Source organism: Phascolarctos cinereus, unplaced genomic scaffold (genome assembly GCF_003287225.1).
Source record: "Phascolarctos cinereus isolate Bilbo 61053 unplaced genomic scaffold, phaCin_HiC Scaffold_7;HRSCAF=346, whole genome shotgun sequence".
In the NCBI taxonomy this organism is placed as follows: Eukaryota; Metazoa; Chordata; class Mammalia; order Diprotodontia; family Phascolarctidae; genus Phascolarctos; species Phascolarctos cinereus.
Window position 1 is genome coordinate 37,926,306 of NW_027556180.1, and position 20,203 is coordinate 37,946,508.

The 20,203-nt window shown below is 40.4% G+C and overlaps 1 protein-coding gene across 8 annotated transcripts in view; it reads right to left on the bottom strand.

Annotated features, from left to right (window-relative positions):
* The window catches only part of TBL1XR1 (TBL1X/Y related 1), a 172,888-nt gene that overhangs the window by 22,706 nt on the left and 129,979 nt on the right, over positions 1 to 20,203 (bottom strand). For all 8 annotated transcript variants that reach the window (XM_078147331.1, XM_020980625.2, XM_020980614.2 and 5 more), the window contains 11 exons: positions 17,924 to 18,069; positions 14,864 to 15,089; positions 13,600 to 13,732; positions 13,206 to 13,347; positions 11,283 to 11,346; positions 11,079 to 11,176; positions 8,007 to 8,067; positions 5,818 to 5,939; positions 5,611 to 5,685; positions 4,109 to 4,236; positions 3,058 to 3,223 (listed from right to left, as the gene is read on the bottom strand). In XM_078147331.1, the coding sequence (XP_078003457.1) occupies positions 3,058 to 3,223; positions 4,109 to 4,236; positions 5,611 to 5,685; positions 5,818 to 5,939; positions 8,007 to 8,067; positions 11,079 to 11,176; positions 11,283 to 11,346; positions 13,206 to 13,347; positions 13,600 to 13,732; positions 14,864 to 15,089; positions 17,924 to 18,069 (1,361 nt within the window). The remainder of the gene's footprint in view (positions 1 to 3,057; positions 3,224 to 4,108; positions 4,237 to 5,610; positions 5,686 to 5,817; positions 5,940 to 8,006; positions 8,068 to 11,078; positions 11,177 to 11,282; positions 11,347 to 13,205; positions 13,348 to 13,599; positions 13,733 to 14,863; positions 15,090 to 17,923; positions 18,070 to 20,203) is intronic.

A 20,203-nucleotide genomic window follows, 5' to 3' on the forward strand; every position in this document is an offset into this window, starting at 1 on the left:
GGGTACCACCATTGTTCCAGTCCCCAAACTCAGAACCTAGGTGTCATCCTCAACCCCTCTCTATCCCTCAAACACCACCCCCCATATCTGGTCAAGTCTATGACTTCTCTGGAATACGTCCCTTTCTCTCTTTCCACCCTCCATTCAGCTAACAAAGTCTAGGTCTGACCATGTAATCCCCATACTCAATAAACTCCACCGGCCAGCAGCAAATATAAAATTCTTTGGCATTCAAAGTCCTTTATCACCTGTTCCCCCACTTCCAGTCCTTTCATATCTTATAGTCCCTCCTCCCTGCCAGGGTGTATGAGGTCTTCAGAGAGGACTAGCACCTCTGGTGTGAGGGCTTGTGGGGCCCACGTTAGGGCTCACCCACCTTTGGTGTCTACCTTCACCTAACTCTCATCTGTGGCTTCAAGAAGCTGAACCGTGTGCACCAGCCACATCTCGGTAAACCATCTCAGTAGATGGGCTAAACAAGGTTGAGGATAACTAACAGACCTCAAATCTGTCAGTGAGTTAGGGGGATGACTACACTAGCATGTGAAAACTTTCCCCAGCAAAATGAGAAGATGGGGACAATTTGATCTACTACCCGTGAAGGCGGCTGAAGTAGATGCTGTGGAGCACGCAGAGGCTCATCAGACATCCAAGATGCCGAGATCACCCACTGCATCCCGGGCCATCACCAATCTCTTGACTTCTGTCCTGACACTGGACTTTGATGACTCAGGAAGACAGAACGAGGCTGATGACTTTGTGCAGCTCCACCTCACTTAAATCCAACTCACGCGCAAGTCAAGCAAGATCTCACCTGTGACGTCACTCGTCATTCTCAAAAAATGAAGGACAAACAACACTACTCCCCGCCCCACCCCAGAGCCCCTAAAATCTATCCCCAGACTCCAAGGGACTCCAGATTAAGAGTATCTACTCTCTATCATATTTCTTGCCTTCTCTCTCTCTTTTCTGATTTAATATTTTATTTCTTTTTCCCAGTTACATATAAAAACAATTCTAACATTCTTTTTTCAAATTCTGAGTTTCAAATTCTCTTTCTCCTCCCCCCTTTATTGAGATTGCCTTCTCTCTTTTAAAAAAAAAAGTTTATTTTGAGTTCCAAATTCTCTTTCTCCTTTTACCCCCTACCCTACCCACTGAGAAGGCAAGAAATACAATATCTATTATACATATGAAATCATGCAATGCTATTTCCATATCACTCATTTTGGAAGGGGGAAAAAGCAATTTCTTGTTTGTGGGCAGGAGATGGGTTAGAGAGAGAATTTGCAATTGAAAAAAACCAAAAGACAAGCAAATAAAGACTATCTCTGCTAGGCAGGATGAAAGTTCCTCGAGGGCAGGTCCTATCTCACTTTTGTATCTGCATATTTAGGAGGTTGTTAATAAATTCTGAGGGATAGTGGTTTCCTGTGAAAACATACAAATTTCTGACTGTATATGTATGTGGATAGTGATAGGTAAAAGGAAAGAATGATAGTCTCAAATTCTAACCTCAGGAGATGTAGGAAAGCGAACACTCCAAAATGGCTAAAAACTGACAGGAAGTCACTCTTTGAAAATCAAACTCCAAGCCTATTAGAGAGTAATGTAAACACTATACCCATGCATGGCATGATCACGTCAAAACTATCCCCTAGGGCAACAGACTTCAACCGAAAATCCACTGGTGCCATGGATCCAGTTTATATTAGTAAATGATTGATGAAATTGGGGGGAAGTCACATTAAATGTGCAAGGAGAGCAAACAATTAGCTGTATGTCAAATACAAACTGTACAATGACCTACACTTTTATCTCCAAATGTGATCTTATTAAAAAGTGATGGTGGACTGTTTTTAGTAACAACTACTCCCATTTCAGTAGTGGTTAGAAGCTGATAACACATTTTCCCCTCACAACAATGATGGGGAGGATGTAGCAGCTGTCAATGAGTCCTATTGATAAATTGTGTGGGACCCATCCAATCATCTGAGTACTGGCTCAACAGCACTTATACAGTTCTGTTAGTCCAGATGGTTCTTCATTTTACGGTAAGACACATGACAGCTCATTAAGCCTGATTTAACCATAATGAAGTCAGTCACTGGAAGATTTAAAAGGGGGAATCAACTAGATCAGGTTGAATGCCAAGGATATTCATCAGGAATAAATAGGGAAATGACCTAGAATTTCTTTAGCACAGAGAACCCCCACTGTGGGAACTTCCTTCATTAAAGCAGATGGAAACCTCTCACTTAGTAGATTAAGTACTGAGGAGGTGGCCACCTGCTGTAGGGTCCCACAATTACCAAGTGTCAAACATCAAATTTAAATCCTGAGGGGCAGCTAGGTGGCGCAGTGGATAGATAGAGCACCGGCCCTGGATTCAGGAGGACCTGAGTTCAAATCTGGCCTCAGACACACAATAACACTTACTAGCTGTGTGACCCTGGGCAAGTCACTTAACCCCATTGCCTAACCAAAATAAAAACAAAAACAAAAACAAAAAGAAGAAGAAATTTAAATCCTGGTCTTCCTGACTCCAACTCCACCAGCACATTTATGGACATTTATTACACGCCAATCCTGGGGATGAAAAGATAAACACAAAGCACTCCCTGCCCTTAAGGAGTTTATAATTTTTTAGAGGACAACATGTTTCCCCTGATACAATCATTCATACTCAAAAACAGACTGGAAAAATGGGTCCCAGAAGGAAGGAAAAGACTCATAAATGATGGGCTCTAAAGTAGCATGGGTCTAACTGAGACTTTTAATCCTGTATTAATACCAAGTTGTTAGCAAACTTTTGCACAGTGCCCAATGTCTTCAGTTATTAAAAGGGAAAAGTCACCAGCAACAGCCAAAGCCCACATAACCACCAAGAGGCACAGTGGCAAGATGTCTTTGCTCTACGACTAGCTGCTGTCTCATCTGTTATTTGAAAGCAGAATTTGAGTTCTAACTACTGTTCTCGTGGGCTAATCCCAAAGTTATGTTCAATTTTAGCGTAATTGGGGCATTTAAATCCAGAGCCATGATCTGAGAGCGTACCTGAGTGTTCCAGATGTGCACACATTTGTCAAAGGAGCCGCTCGCCAGGTACCTGCCATCAGGACTGAAAGCCACACTGTAGACAGGCTCTTGGTGTTTTGTCAAAGTGTGGATGCAGATGCCCCGGTCCACATCCCATAACCGAACAGTAGAATCAAAGGATGCACTGTCAGGGTGAGAAAAGAAGAGAGAGAAAGAAGGTTTTACCATAAAGGTAAAATGGTATTTCTCTCTACTCCTCCCAGGTCCAGGAAACATGTGCCCTAGTGACAAACGGAGATAAATGGGCTTCTCGCAGCTCACTCCAGGAGTGAGTGGCCTACTTCAGGACTTAAGGGAACAACTAAGAGGCTTCCTGGAGAAAACAAACAACAAAACAGAGAAAGCACATGGCCCCTGAGTGCTCTGGGCTCCCCTGAGTGCTGGGAGCCAAGTGAGCCTGTGGGGCTCTGGTCTCCACAGAGGCTGGGGCTGGGATTACAAATAACAACAATTCTGGTCCCTTAAAATCCCAGAGAATGATCCCAAGGAATCATTCAAACTGAAGTAAGTCATTCACAAATTAGAACACTGAATTCAGTAAATGCTGATGTTGTTGAAAAAAATGTGCTTTCAAGGAGGACTATGATGTCTATATTTTCATAATTATTCTATACAGCTTGAGAAATAAAACAGTATCCCTTGGTTTAATAAGGAGACTTTCTTAAAATACATTTTGAAAATTAAACAACTCTCAGAGTTTTCCTGCATGGTGAGGCAGATAAAGTGTTGAGGTCTTTCTCTAATTTTCCATCTCCTTATTATAGAAGTTAGAGCTAGTGTATAGATCTTAGAGAACACCTGGGCTAACATCCTCATTTTACAAAGAAATTGAGGAAGGAAGGAGAGCGCCTGGATAACCAGCCAGCTCTTCTTGTCTTGAAATCCAAGCTGGTGCGCTGTCTCTGCAGGCAGAGAATGCTGAATTCAGGAAATTTCTATGAAGGAATCACATTTTGAAAAAACAACAACCACCAAAAAATGCACCGTTTTGCAGTTCATGAAATATTACCTGGCTAGCATGAGGTTGGCATTTGGATTGTTTGTTCCTGGTCCTGTTGGACTCCATTTGATAGTATAAATTTCTTTATTATGTGCTTGCAAATCATGGACACAACTCTCTTGTTTCATACTCCATATCTAAAAGAAGAAAAAAGATGAATCCTCTTTCAATACCAGACTGTTAGAGAAGGGATGGAGTTGAAAGGTGACCTAGAGCAACACCCTCACATTTGACAGATGACAGAACTGAGGCCCAGGTGAAAAACCCGCCTAAGGCCCTACAGGCAGCCAAATGGCTGAGTGCAGGCTATAAGGGCCACAGTTAAATACTCAGCTGATTCAAAGTTGTGAGTGAGCCCAGATGAAAAATAACTGAATCTCTGGGCCTGGGAGTTGGCTGAAGTCTTCCAGCTTTCTAGCTGGCTGGTACCCAGAGAGCAGAAGAGGTCCTCCTGTGTCCAACCAGGTGCTGGGATGGAGGGAGGAGCTGAGACAAAAGGGGCCAAATGAAAGGTAACAGCCCTCCTGCCTCACACCAGCCAGGGGCTGAAAGCCTTTTAACTCGACTGTCTGTTGAATGTGGTATATTTCTATTTCCTCTGCATAAGAGCCCAGGAGTCTTCACCTGGAAGGTACTCAAGCACAATTTGATAGATTTCATTTCTTCACTGCAAATTCAGGCCAACAATCACGGGCAGGCACCAAACAAGGCTCCCTTCCTGTCTTTCCACGTACTTCTCAGCTCACGGCAGAGAAGGCTGGGCCAAGAGCTCAGTTTCTATGGTGATGACTAATGGTGAAGGTAACACAAGAAAGCCCTGTTTGCGTCAGGAGGAGGATGCTCTGAAGATGTCAGTCAGGTGATTTAACCAGTCTGAGTGCCAGTCAGACAAGAAGAATGCTGGTGTCATCCACAGCTCAGCAAATCTACAACTTGGAGAAAATGCTCTTCCTTAAAAGATGAGTTTCTGTATGGCTAAGAGTGACTTATAGAAAGTGGTAAGAGAATACAAAGATCGCTAAGTACTGGTAAAGCTTTACCAATGCAGCTTTTATCTCAGCCTATATATTAAATAAAACCTGCTCAAAAATATTTTGACAATATTTGCGTGTTAGATATAACACTCAGAGGTCAAAAATACTAACCATGCAGATCAACTTCTGTATTAGTGCAAAGAAAATCTCCAACTGTCCTATAATCAAAGTCATCGTTTGGCATACCCTCATGTGCTTGAAAAGCTGAAGCCACAAAGTGAAGCGACTTCCAAGGAGACCAGGAGCCTAGAAGGCTGACTGCAACCAATAACCTTTACATATAATATACTTTATAAAGAGAAATGCGAAAAAGATCAAACACAAAAGGCTAAACTATCTACGAGGAAAGTGGGCCCTACACAGCTAGGCTTGCAGATACCACATCAGAAATTCTCGAATAATCTCGGTGGCTGTCCCTCCCCACCTCCACCCACACCCAGAGAAACAAATCAAAATAAAAGCCTACATTTAAATTACCTTTAAAGTCATGTCATCAGAACAGGAGGCCAGAAGGTTACCAGTTGGGTCCCATTTGATAGCATTTACTTCATTCTAAAAATAACCATTCATACTTAGTTTTGTATCATATGCATGAAAACAAAGTGCAGTGTAATTTCAGTGATAACCACACATCTAAAACATCCAGTCCAAATCCCAGGAAGACAAACAAAGGGTTTTTCTTACTGTGTGTCCCTGGAATGTTTTAATCGGCCTATCTTGTCCTAATTTGCAGACATGGATGCACATGTCGGTGCTGCAGGAGGCAAAAGTGTTGTTGCTCTGCCAGTCCACGTCCAGTGCCGGCGCTGGGAAGAAGAGGGACAAAGTGTTATTGCATACGTATAGTTCTTAAAAACAAAAAAAGAGAATAAAAACACAACAAAGGAAACTCTTCATAATTTATTTTATAATTTTTAAGGTGTTCAGAAAAGGAGATGTTTCAAGGTATCCAACTGCTTGCACTGAAAAATTACCTCCATTCTGCCTATGCTTATCATCTATACAGTACAGATGGCACGTGATAGAGTCAATACCTTAATTAGTCTAAACAAAAGATAGTTTTCCCTATGCAGAAATATGAGAAAAAGCCGTGATGAAGGTAGTCAGAGAGGTGGATTGTGTTAGGCATCTACCAATGATGACTGTGACTGACTCGAGGAAGATGAGCATTCCCCATGACATGACAGCAGATCTTTCTAAATGGGAGACATGACCAGGGCATGTGCTCACAGGGCAAAATGGGGAAGAACTACAGAAAAAGTCCTGGTTTATTCTGTGTAGAGCAATAGTGGGGGAGGGAGTGCCAAAAGAAGAACTAGGAAGTGACACAGAGGTAGAGGGTGGTGGTGCTATGATAATGGTGGTAGTAACAGTGGTGGTGGTGATAGCAGCAGTAATGGTCACAGTAGTAGCAGCGGTTGTGGTGATGATGCTGGTACTGGTCACTGTAGCAGTAACAGTAGTAATAATATCAATGACTCACATTTCTTTATCATTTAATGGCTTGCAAAGTGATTTACAACCATCATTTCATGTGAGGGATACGGCATAATTATTCTCATTTTACTAATGAGAAAACTGAAGCTGAGACATGGAATGACTTGCCTACAGTTCACAGAGTCAGTCAACATATGCCACAGGATTGAAACTCAGGACTCCATATTACCAGGTGTGGCCTCGTTTACTCTTCTTCGACCCCATCCAACACACCGTATTGTGTTAAACTGAACGGAAAACTTTACTCGTAACTTGTACTCTACTCATCAGTACACAGTATGTATTCCCTAAAAATGGGGGCACTGTAGCACACCAGCTACATCACGCTGACAATGCCACACAAGCGGCTCAGGGCCTAAGGTTACAGGTTTTGAAAAAGAAGCTGTGAGGCTTTAGGCCTGGAGACAGAAAGATGCCCTCAATGGAATTTTGTAAAAGATAGAGAACTGGGCCTGGGGTTGTCAGGATCTCATTTTAAATTGTCACTGGCATGGAACAAAATTTTCAAAGACGCATGTTCTTCTCCTGAGCTACTGGGCAAGATTTTCTATCATCTGTCATTGGGATCAACCAACATTTATAATGACAGCAGAGCTAAGGACTCACAGCACACCTTGATTATTAGTGGGTATTCGTATAACCTGACTTCTATCGGGGGGAAAACAAAACAACCAGCCACATTTTCTATGTTTCCCACGTCTCTGTGCTCAGAGCAATGGAATAATAAATAATGGGACTACTTAAGTACCCTAGAATTGGTGAGAATTCCAACAAAATGGCTATGAACTGTGTTTCACATACTAAACATCCAAGCAAGATCACATAAACGGACCGTCCATTTGACTGATATACTCTGAGATAGTGAGAGTGAGTCACACTAAGAAAGGCACAATGTCATGATTTCTAAATGTGTGGGCATTATGCGTTGAGTACCAAATATACTTATAATGTTAACAGATAGATAGATAGACAGACTTTTTTAAACCATACACAATGCTATTCAGGAACATATTTAATGGGAAAAGTTCAGGTTGTTTCTCCTGGACAAAAGTCTCTGTTCCCAATAAGAGACATGAAGACACAGTTGTAATGAGTGAGAATCATAAACGATATTTTTCTTTAAAATGCAGGAGTAATGTGGTCATTGCTAACTCTTTATTATGATCTATATTATTACATACATTATCTTTAAATTATTTACATTATAAAAATTCTTCTGGTATCATTTTCTATAAGTATTTCACGTAGCAAGGAAGGAATAACCCTCTGAAATTCTAGGTTTGAGATTCTAAAATGACAGACTCTTCATGTTGACAGAGAATTTAAAAAAAAAAAGAGGACAAAAAGGTCCACGTGAATTGCAAAGGAAATTTTACCTGAATGAAAGGGGAACTGCTGCTTGGCTTCACCAGTATGTGCATCCCAGATAATTGTGGTCTATATTGTTTATTTTCAAAAGAAAATAAATAATGGGAGTTATAAAATTGGAAAGTGAAAAATTACATTATTTATGCCCCCTCTACAATACACACCAAATTTTACTCAAGTGATATAAAATAACAACTACAAATTCTATTTTTTAAACTTTTAACCTATGTAAAGAGTGTGATTATTCTAAGCACTTCTGGAAAAAAGTCTAATATTTGGGCACTGTTTTTTTTTTTCCTACGTATTTGTAAGATTCAGATTCTCTCAGAGCATCAATGGTCATGACCACAGAGGTTTTCGAGAGTGCAATATTCTGACCTGTGTGCCTCCAGCAGCAGGCCCTTTACCATCTCTGACTACTCATCCCTACCACCAAGCTTTCTCCCCAAAGGAATTGAGATGTGCATCTATTTTCAAAAACTAAGAACTGCTGAAAAAAATCACATCTTCTCTAGGAAACCTTCCAGATTTAACTCTGCCTAGACCTTTGCCTTTCCCCTCTGCTGGGACCTCCCATTGTACTTTGCTTCTATCTCTTCTGAACGTCTGTATTATTCTCAATATACATCCCTTGCTAGACTATAAATCACATTACGCTCTGTTACTTTCAACACTCTACTCTAAGACACAGCTACGTGGAGCTTTTCCTTTTCCAAAGGAGACCTTCTGTATCTCCCTATTTACTTACATAGATGCTGCTTCCCATTCACCCTCCCAACAGAACACTGGTCTGTCAGAGGCAGGCAGGAACTGTTTCATGTTGGTCTCTGCATGCCTAATGCTTGGTCCAAAGGCCCTTAATAAATGCTTGAGCCCTTCTAGTGATAAGTGATATTCTGTGCACAGTTTGTACTTAATAAACACTTGCTGAATGATTATTACAAAAGGCTGACCTGCATAAATGAGGAAAAATTTTTTTTTTCTAATATACATCCTCAACATCTGAATTCACTCACAGAACAGCACTAAAAAAAAGCAAAACCCTTCACTCTACTACTATTCAGCTGGCAGCCTGAGGTGTCAACCAGACGATCTGCAGAGACCTCAGGTAACTGCCCCCTTATTGCCCTGTTCTCAGTTCTTGGAGAACCTATTTCTGAGTAGTCAGTAATGACATTTCAAAATGGACACACTTACAGTGGGGCTAGACCAACACAGACTACTTTGAGTCATTAGGGACCTGTGCCAAACACGCACTGGGCAAACACTAAGGCTTTCTTTCCAAAGTGCTGTCCCAGGTGCTGAGGGAGACGGAAGGAGGAACTGAGAATCTGGTAGGGAAAATAAGGCACATGTAAAGAACTGTGACCCATAGAAGGACGGATGGAAGGAAAAGCGGACTAGCTGGTGCATGACACATAGTCAATGTGCTTTCCAGTTACCAAGTACTCTGTAGACACAAATGATCTCTCATGACTCAATCAACAAACAAAGCAGGTATTATTTCCCCATTTGTAAAAAAGAGAAATGGAAGAATACGCAGTGAAAGTGACTTGCCCAAGGCCTCACACCTACTTAGTGGCAGAGGAAGAATTTTAAATCAGGTCAGCCTCAACTTAAACCTAACAACTCAAAACTCAATCTAGTTTCTATTGCTATTCAGTGAAAGATATAAGATAAAACAAATCACTCTTTAAAAATAGAAGTACAAACACTGAGATACTTATGAAAATATCCTTTCATTCCAGATTAAAATATAAGCATAAAAATAAGGATATAAGACAAGTGTTTTCCTATGAGCTTGTATCTGGACTGTTTTGTTTTTTTTCCTTTGCACACTGAACTGTGAGGTAAGAGAATTCTTTCTACCAATGCAAATCAGATGATACCTTTAGAAGGTCCAAGTCTCAGAGTTGCTGAGGTAACGAAGAAATAAAGTAACATGAGCCCAGGGTCACACAGTCAGAGTATATCAGAAGGGGGACTTGAATCTAGGTCTAACTCCAAAAAGAGCTCTGTTTACTGTGGCACCCTTCCTCTTACTTTCATGTCATTGCTTCAAACAAAAACAAAACTTTGGGGGGAAAAAAAGTGATCAAAACAAAAAAATAACCCATGATAAGGAAGACCCTGGCTAGGCCAGCATTTCTCGAAACCTGTTTTTAAGGAGGAGCTAAGTGGCCTGTGGAGACCTGTGTCACCTAATCTTCCCAGCCCTTCTGTACCACATGCTACTTTTCCTTCATTTCTCACCCAGCATGGTGCCCAGAGCAGCGAATCACCACTTCCACTCACTAAGGTCATACTGAGGGGGACTATTCTTGTTGAATCCTCTTCCCCAGGAGATGACCATTTTTGTGCCTAGGTCAGTGGCTACCACAAAGGAGCTGTGTAACAAATGCCTATTAGATGGAAAGAGCACCCCTCCCCCACCCCTTCCTGTTAACTCCAGATTTAAAGGACCTAGCCGTCTCCTTCCACAGAGAAATTCTACCTCTTCCACATGTGGGGGAGGGGTAAGAGGAAATTAGGGGGATAAGAAGAAAGTTAATTATAGGCTGAAACCATTCCAGATTAATTGGCCTTGCTGAAGTTAGAATACATTGAATCTACTATAGCATCAGAAAAGGGCTTAGTTATTTTTAGCCATGGCACTGGCAAACAGCTGAGAGGCACGACCTCCACGACCCCCAAGAGCCTTCATAGCAAGCACTCAGGGTGCCTCTAGGTTTTTGTCCATGGGGTCATCCCACAGATATATTCACTGTAAGAGAGAAGTGTGACCCGCCCACCCACTCCTGCTCACATTGCAGCCAGAGTAAAATGTGGCCACAAAAATGAAAGTTGAAGGGTGATCTGTGTAAAAGCATTTCTGGGGATGGGTCTATGGACAATTAAAAATATCTCCACCTATGCTATAAAGGCTGCATAAAATACTTGTTCTTCACAAATAAAAAATATTTTGTGCTCTAACCATCTATTATTTGCAACGCCATTGGTAGGATGGGGAAAAAAAATAAACTTTCACTAACATTTTATAGATATTAACCTTTGCAGAATTTAATTTAATTTTCTCTTACCTTGTCCACTCCTGCACTCAGGATGAAATTTCCTTTCTTGTTCCATTTTAATGCGAAAATAGGACCTTTATGTTGCCCCAAGGTGCTAGCAAGATTACCTGATGTTTAAGCAGACAGAAACATTTTAACTATTTGGAAGCGTGTAATGCACAACAGGAAAAATGAACAGAAAATATAACTTTTTTGTTTGTTTGTTTGTTTTACCATCTTTAGTCCATATTCTGGCAAATCCATCATATGACCCAGTGGCGAGAAGTGTGCCTTCACTCTGTTAGAAAAATAGGATTTTTTTTTCATTGACAGAATCCCAAATTAGTATGCACATTTTTTAAAGAGACTATGCTTACATGCCAAGAGAATCAAATGTTTTATAAGATATCCGTATTTTCTTTTTATTTTCTTATTCAAGTTCTGGGAGTCAAAGCCTCTAGGCTTTGTCCATGGAGGCATCCCACAGATACACTGGTTCTGGGGGTCCTCACCTCCTGCCACATACATACAAACATGAAACTTTTTTAAAACACACAAGTACATAATGGCAAAAAGACAAAACTTCTGATGTGAACAATTCCGGATACAGTAGAGGAAGAAAATGAAAACTTCTAATTCCATTACTGCTGAAAGAAAACTAATTAAGATGAAAACACCTCAAGAAGAAGAGAAACAACAAACCCTTTTCTTTATTAGTTCTTTCCCACTGCCATCTAAATCAGAAAGAATAAAAACATGGAGAAAAAAAGAACAGGAAAAGCTAGCAGCTGATTTTATCACTAGAGTGGGAGAACAGCAGGTGAAATCTCTTCTAGGATCAGAGACCTTAACTCTGCCCTCACAGGTGCAGCCCTGGAAGAGGAGAACCAGCCTGACATGTGAGGTGAAACTCTGAAGCCATGTTGTATCCTGGGCCTCCATTGAATAACCTTGGGAAGGGAGAAGGAATATAAAAGACATCTTTCAGTGGGCCTTCTCAAAACTCCCAGAAAGTAATGAGGGCATTTTAGAACTCAAGAGATCGCCACCTAGCTCTGAAGTCTGGTCCAAGGACCCTGGGCTCTTCCTTCCTATGTGGTCAAGAAAAACATTTGTTTGTGTCTAGAAACCACTATATCGATATTTACAGGAAAGCAAATCCAAAGCTGGAAGGGCTTTCAGAGGTTATCTAATGCAAACACTGATTTTATAAAGGGGAAAACTGGAAGTCAGGCCCATTAAGTGACCTGCTCAAGGTGCTGCCAGTAAAAAAGAGTTCAAGCTCAGAACTTGTAAAACTTTGGCCAGGGTAAAGCCCCTATTGATTTGACAAGATATCTGTCCTTTTCGAGGTGGATCTAAATATACAGCCAAAGATATGCTTTATGACACTAGGCCCCCACCTCAGTTTGCATTTCTCAGTTCTTCCATTTTTGAACAGCTGGTGGACTGCCTAGTGAAATGCTTCAATATCATGTCCTGAAAGTTCTCAAAGGCTGCACTCTCTCTCTCTAGGTCCTAGGGAATCTGTTTTAAAGCAGAAGTCAATGTGCTGCCCAGCCCTGGAATGAGCTTAGGAAGATGCTGCAAAAAGTCAAGAGTTCGGGAAAAGTCTAGATGGTCACATGCTGAAGAAACGGTAGCCTGAATATTCAGACAACTGTCGTAATCTGAGTCTAGGGAACTCCATTCTCCCCCCCCAGCCCCCTCCCCCCAAGGATAACATAGTCTTCTGAGGAAGCCTGTTGGGGATGTGCAGCCTGTTGGAGTTGACACAAAAATAAAGACAAACACAGCAGTGGGCCATGTGTGAAAATCTGTATGCTACAGACTTTAAATTACTCCAGTTTTCAACATAACCTAGCCAGGAATCAACAGTTTAAAAATGAGGAAGTTTTTATTTTCCCATGAAAACTTCACCCTCTTGCTGTTCTAACTTGATATAGCATAGACTTCTTAGCATAAAGAAGGTAACTCTGATCCTGACAAGGATGGTCAAAAAATGTTGAAGCTGGATCTCCCAAATTCACTCAGTCCATATGACCTTTCATTTTACCAAGAAATTAGCCAAATAATGTGTGGTTAGCAAATTGGGGTAATTTCAGGAAGCCCTTCTAGCTTGTCTGCGCAGATGTGCGGGTGTGCATGTGCACTTACATTCCAGTCGAGGGAGGTCACATCTTTGTTGCTGGGCACGTCCTGCCCACCTTCCCTTATACAATGGCGGAGGACTAACTGGGTCGAGCCACTTGTGCTGTTCTCACTCAGATTCCATATTCTTGCTGTTGAGTCACCAGATCTAGAGATCAAGAAAAAGGGTTTACCATCCTCATCAAGTCACAGTGCAGCATTTACTAACTAGTAAGGACCAGAGGAAGAATGAATAGTAAACATTTCCTTCCAGAAGAGCCTCAGTGCTGCCTAACATGACAACCTTCAGGATTCCAAAAATCCCAGGGAAATATTTCCCCAAACAACACTTTGGGTCGAAGTCACAGACTTATAAAATTCTTAAGACTGAATCATAGCTTTGCTTCACTATGAGACATACCCTGAGGCTAGAAGGTCACTAACAGGATTCCAGGCGCAGATGAATACTTCTGACTCATGACCTCGTAATACCACAGCTTTGTTTGGGGGGATTTCAACATCTCCATCCACCTCCATCATATCTGTATGGTTATCTGTAAGGGAATTAGTAAGAGAAAAATGTCTATAAAGAAGTTGTAAAATCATGAATAAAAGTGTTTTGACCTATAAATTAACAATATGTACTATGCAACTAGAACCTGTTGCTCTTAAAGAGTAGAAGTTAGGGATATCTGTGATATTTGCTACTTTTTTCATAAAATAAATATTAAGTATAACAAGTATCCTTGATGATAAAATGGGATTATTTTTTCCTTTGTCATTATATTTCCAGTGCCTCACACACAACAGGTACTTAATAAATAGTTGTTGGGTTGAACAGAATTAAATACAAATAAAAGGGTATAATGTTACTCATCTAAAATATAAACACAGGTTGTTGGGGTTTTTCAATCTGTTTTTTCAGGATATATCGATAATTAGTGGCAAATAATAACCGTGAAAAATGTTTGTCACATTTAAAGGTAGCAAATGCTTTAGTTAATTTTACAATTTTAAAATTTCAAATACTGGAGCTGGATAAGCTAGACAGAACTAGTCGAAGGACAGGGACACTTTACCCCAACATTACTGAGCAAACCAACACACATCTCCTGAGTGAAATATAATCCATGCCAACACCATGCTTTGTTTCTGCCAGTAGGGGTTGCTGATATATCATTCTTATAGCGTGCTGGGAGAAACAGCTGGGTTATATTTAGAGCGTCCTAAGGTGTTTTGGGGGGGGGGGTGTAACTAACACACACACACACACACACACACACACACTCACTCACTTAGAAATTTTAAAAAGGTGGTAGGAATTTTGCAGGAAGGACACATTTTCCCTCTTTTTAAATAAGCCAAAGTGATAGCCCCTAACTGATGCTTTGGCATGATAATAAATTACTGGGTAATAAGCAAAGGCCCTTGCCCAAACTGCAATGTACTCTGTCACACGACAGTTAGTTTAGAAGCTGACACAAGTAGTAACTAGAAAAGTATCTCCTGCCAGAATTAAACAGCTCTCTGAGCACACTTCCAAACCTTTAAAACGACTGAAAGAAGCATTGGTTTTGTTATCTACATTTACGCTGACTGACCTACATATAGAGTTTCACTCTCCACTGGATGCAATCTAAAGCTCCCTGGGACCTCCGTCAGACCACGCCTGGATCTCAGCTTACTTGCTATGCTGTGGGCTCCATTCTCTTCCCCATTTGCAGTACTCTCTCCGTTTTTCGCGGAGCCCTGCTGATTGGCTGTGGCGGCGGCGGCAGCGGCAGCGGCGGCAGCCTGTTGCTGGGCAAGTTTGTCTCTGTACGCTTGCTGTCTGGTTTGTACCACGTCAGGCATCACAGCATCGATCAGTGACAAAGACTCGATAGGTCGTCCATCAAACAAGGTACCATCCTAAATTTAAAACGTCAAGGGAAAGAAAAATAACGACAAACAGCAAAGGATAAATTTTAAAACTGAAAACAATTTCAAAGGCAGCCCCATGCGGATGCTGCTCTGTGCTGTACAAAAGGACTCTGGTCGTGTCCTACTGAGCACATCTTAGGGTTCTCAAGAAGGGAAAAGTGGAAGGAGGAAGGAAGGGAAGGGAGAGACAGCAAACAGTCAACCAGCACTATTTGTTAAAGGCTAGGCACTATGCTACATAAGAGGGATACAAGGACAAAAACTAAACAGTCTCTAACCTCAAGGAGCTCACATTCTATAAAAACCCTGACTGACATCGTTTAATTTTAACTAAGTGCTTTTAGCGTAGTATAGACATAGCTAAAGTAGAAGCTAGGAACTCTGTGCCAATTTCTAAAAGACAAGATTCAGGCACCAATGTAAAAAAATAAGTACCTGGATCTCACCAATTTAGAGCTGCAAGGAATCTCAGGGGCCGTCAGGGCCAATCCCTTCATCTTAAAAATGAAGAAATTAAGGCCTAGAAGGGTGAAGTCACTCGACCAAGGTCACATACAGAAGCTAAATGGCAGATCTGGGAATCAAACTGTGGTCGTTTTCCAATTCCAAATACAGCACTCATTGCGCTGTATCGTTTTATTTAAAATTCATTTTAAATAGGTTAGTGTCAAGTAAAACAAAACAGAGACATCGAGGCAGCTCAGTGGATAAAGTACAATCTGGCCTCCGACACGTCCTAGCTGTGTGACTGTAGGCAAGTCACTGAACTCTGTTTGCCTCCGTTTCCTCATCTGTAAAATGAACTGGAGAAGGTAACGGCAAACCACTTCAGAATCTTTGCGAAGAAAATCCCAAATGGGGCCACAAAGGGTTGGACACGACTAAACAACACTGACAACAAAAATACAACACTGGCATTTCTTTTTTTTTCTTTTTGGTGAGACAATCGCCCCTGGTCACACAGCTAGTAAGTGTCAAGTGTCTGAGGCCAATTTTGAACTCAGGTCCTCCTGCCTCCAAGGCCGGAGCTCAACCCACTGCACCACCCAGCTGCCCTTAATACTGACATTTCAATAGGCAAGACCATCATAGGATAATAACACTCTAGCACTTAAAAAAAAATAAACACAAGCCATAGACACACACACTGGAATGTTTTTTAAAAAGCTGAGTCTGGTCAAAATAATCTTTCAGGACGATTCACTAGAATCAGAGAATCTCATACTAGAAGTACACTGTCTGGTGTGGGGGTTCTTAGCCTGGGTTTTGCAAATGTGTTTTTTTAATATCTTTATAATTATTTAAATATATTTGGTTTCCTTTGCAATATTATGTATTTTGTCTTAAACATTTAAAAACACGATTCTGGGAGGAGGCCACAGCCTCCCAACTGTGCGTGTACGTACGTGTGTGTATGTGTGTGCGGTTGGGGGGGGGTGTCCTCAAAAAAAGTTTAGAATTCCAGATCGAGTAAAATTCCCTTATTTTACAGATGAAAAACTATTGCTTCAAGTGGTTAGGAAGCTTTCGTGAAGTCAAAAAAGATAGTTACTTATTCTCTTGACTCCTAAACTCTTGTATTTTTTTTTTTAGCTTAATGGAATTTTTATAAAGCTACAAGCTTGAAGAGTTCATCCATTTCCTTTGTGATTATATATAGATACCCAGGTTTGTTTGCTGATTCTATTTGGGTACTATAAAAGCAAACCACTTTCTTATTAGAGGGTTTTTCAGCTACAGAAATTACAGATAACATAACTTGACTCTTCTCAAGGTTAATTAGCCCAGGAAGTCTCTTTACTTAGTGAGATTCTCCTAATCTATCTACTAGAATGAATATTCTTGGCAGGAAACAATAATAAGAAAAAATATGGCTGCCTTATTCTAAAACATCTGGAGAAACAAAACTAAGTAATAACTTTAAATCTAATCTCTCCAACAACGCTGTATCAAATTTCACAACACCCAGGTCCTATTTAGGAAATGCTCTTGCCAGAAAAGCCTGCAGAGCAAAGCTACCCTGTGTCTAAGACAGATGGGCAGGAGTATAAAGGACTGACGCTAACTAAGACTCCATGGTTCTCTAACAAATCAGCTGACTGCCAATCTTAGTATTCCAGAAAGACTTCTCTTCAGATGAACGGTCAATTTAAAAACATAAAAAAGAAGAAGGAGAATCAGTCATCTTATTCAAATACAAAAACATATTATGAAGAAGAGGGATCACTCATTCAACAAATATTTGGAAAACACAATTGTGCAGACTGAGCTGTGCTAGACACTTAGCTAAAATCCTCACCTCTCCCCTCATACACCCTTGCAGTCTTAAGAGAATAAGACATAAAACACAAATGATATTTTATACTGCAGTTATCTAAGTACATGAGAAAGTTATGAAACAAATTGCTATGTGATGTCTGAGGGGAAATCAGGGAAGCTTTTATGGAGAAGAAAACAAGTGAACTTGGTAAAAATTCAACAAGTAAAGAAGACAGTGAGAAAAGATTTTTAGACGTAGAAAATGGGGTCACCCAACATAGAGGCAGGAAAGTCTAGGGCATTCTGGGGTCAGAATGCCTCCAATTTGGCTAATGTGGACAATGCACAGGAGAGGCCACATGGGGAAGGCCCTAAACATCAGGCTGGAGTCTACACCTCCCTACACTAAGGCAAGCCACCTTACCAGGCCGACAGAGCCTTCCTTCCATGGGTGGACAGACCCCTGAACCTGAAGTAAATCAATCAGACGCTGGAACGCTTTTTGAATGGTACTCAAGCAAAATATAGAGAAAAGCCATTTTATTTTAAGAAAGCAACCATACCTCATTAATACTGACTTCTGCCTCTACATACTGCAGGCCTTTCTGGATGATAGAAATCAGAGCAGCAGGTGGAACCAGGGCACCATTGATATTAGACTGGCTGATATGGCTTTCTATACCAAAGGTAAATGCTGAATGAGAAAACCCTAAAGACAAGAGGAAAATCATAAGAATATATTTCCTGAGAGGCAACATAACAAATGACAGGATAAAAAAAAAATCTTGTAACATTTTAAACAAACTTTGAAGTGAATAATAATTATGAAACACCATAGGAAATGACATTCCTAACATTAATAACTCTAATCATATACCTCTTTCTGAGTTTTGATTTTTTTGATGAAGAATATTTAAAATGTCATTTAAATATGCTCATCTTCACAATTCTATTCTCCATCCTCTTTAAAGACTTCATTTTTTTGATATTCATAGTATATGTAGTTACATATCTTCAAGTTTTATGTAATTTGGAAGGTCTTGAACTGGTAGGAATTATTCATCAATGAGGAGACAAATCACAGAATTTTAGCACTGGAAGGGAACTGGCAATTGTCTATTACAAATGTTTCATTTCACAGATGAAGAAAACTGAGGCTTGGGGACCCTCACTGGCTTGCTCAACATTACAGTGAGCGTATTATTCATGGCATAGTATAAATTATGAAACCTACTTGGGACAATCAATGAGTGCTTATTTTTACACTAATTATGAAATAAAAGGTTTGATAAAAACAACCTATTTACATAAAACAGGAAATGCTGCTTCCTAAGAATGAAGGAAAACTGCTGTTAAGCTCCTGGAAAACCATTCTGTATGCAAACTAACTGCTAAACAATAAATGTGCTAATTACAAAATTAGTCTTGCTTGTAAGATTATCTAGGGTCTAAAAACAGAGTAAGAGAGCCCAAGTGAGCATGGGAAATTCTGGCTCTCTCCTTTCATCAGTGTTAACATTCAGTCTCATTCAACACAGACTTACTCACTGCTTGCCAAGTACTGTTGGGCTGCAGGTGGAGAACCATGATGAACATGGCATAAGTTTACAAGTCCAGAGTAGAGCAGGCCAGACTTAGATACAAATAACTACAACATGAAGCACAATATGAGAGTGCCTTCCTAAGACATCACTTCTTTTTAAATGCATTTTAGGCTTTTCAAGTCTATGTTTCTTTAATTACTTGTTTATAGTGCATTAAAAGGGCTGATCTGTATACATCTGAAACTAAAAACAGGTGATTTGGCGAGAAGCTATTCTCTTCACAAAAGAAGGCAGAGTTTTTATACTACATTTTATGTAAGACATCTACTATTTTAAAATTACAAATAAATATTCATCTAATTACATGCAACTTTAAAATAATACATTTCTCACATAAAGAATTACACTAATGTTTGCTTATTTCAGGATTTAACCATTTGAGCTCTTTTTTTGGTCTGGTCTATCCCAATTCCTAAGTAGACAAAATAAGAATCCTACCCTCCTTCATGCGTCACCAATGTTTACTAACAGTGCCAATTTATGTCCAATGTATTTTAAATTAATGTCTCATGCAACATTTAGTCAGCAGTATTTCACCTGTGCTCCAATGCCCTTCTTTGACCTTCAGTCCACTCTGACTCCTTAAACAGTCTCCTTTGTCTTTCTGTACCCACAGTGACAGAGATCAGGGCAAATGACAATAGCTGACACCATGCTTGTGGCTAACACCAATGGCCTGGATGGGAACTTAGTGCATGGAGAGAGGATTTCAGCTTAGTTTTTTTTTTTTTCCTTTTCACAAGAATGCCTATGAGGAGCTTTGCCAAAAGGCTGCAGCTCCCAAATGTTTTTGGTTAGAGCCCTGCTTTTCATGTCCCCTAAGTCTTGAGATCTGTGTAATGAGGCTGAGAGTGAGGAAAGCAGAGATGATCTAGTTCTTGGACAGAATAGAGAAAGGGGCTCCTAATGTCAATTGAAATTGCCTCCCCTCTGCAAAGGCCCTGGCAAACCACAAAGAAAACATGGTGGCAATAAGCAGTTTAAACAGCTACCAGATGAAGTTTTAAGATATTCCAGTACGCAGTCCTTGCCTACAGGAGGAAAAAAAAATCGAAATACATTCTGTCAATCTTACAGAGTGCCTTTTTTGGTTCCCCAAACAGGAGTGCCTATATATCAGTATGATCCCAAACTACTGAGTTTTTCTTCACATGTAAGTCCAGGGACTCAGAAGCAAGAAAGCCTCACAAGTAGCCTAAGGATGCTTAATGAATGACTCTAGTGTCTGTCAAAGCCTCC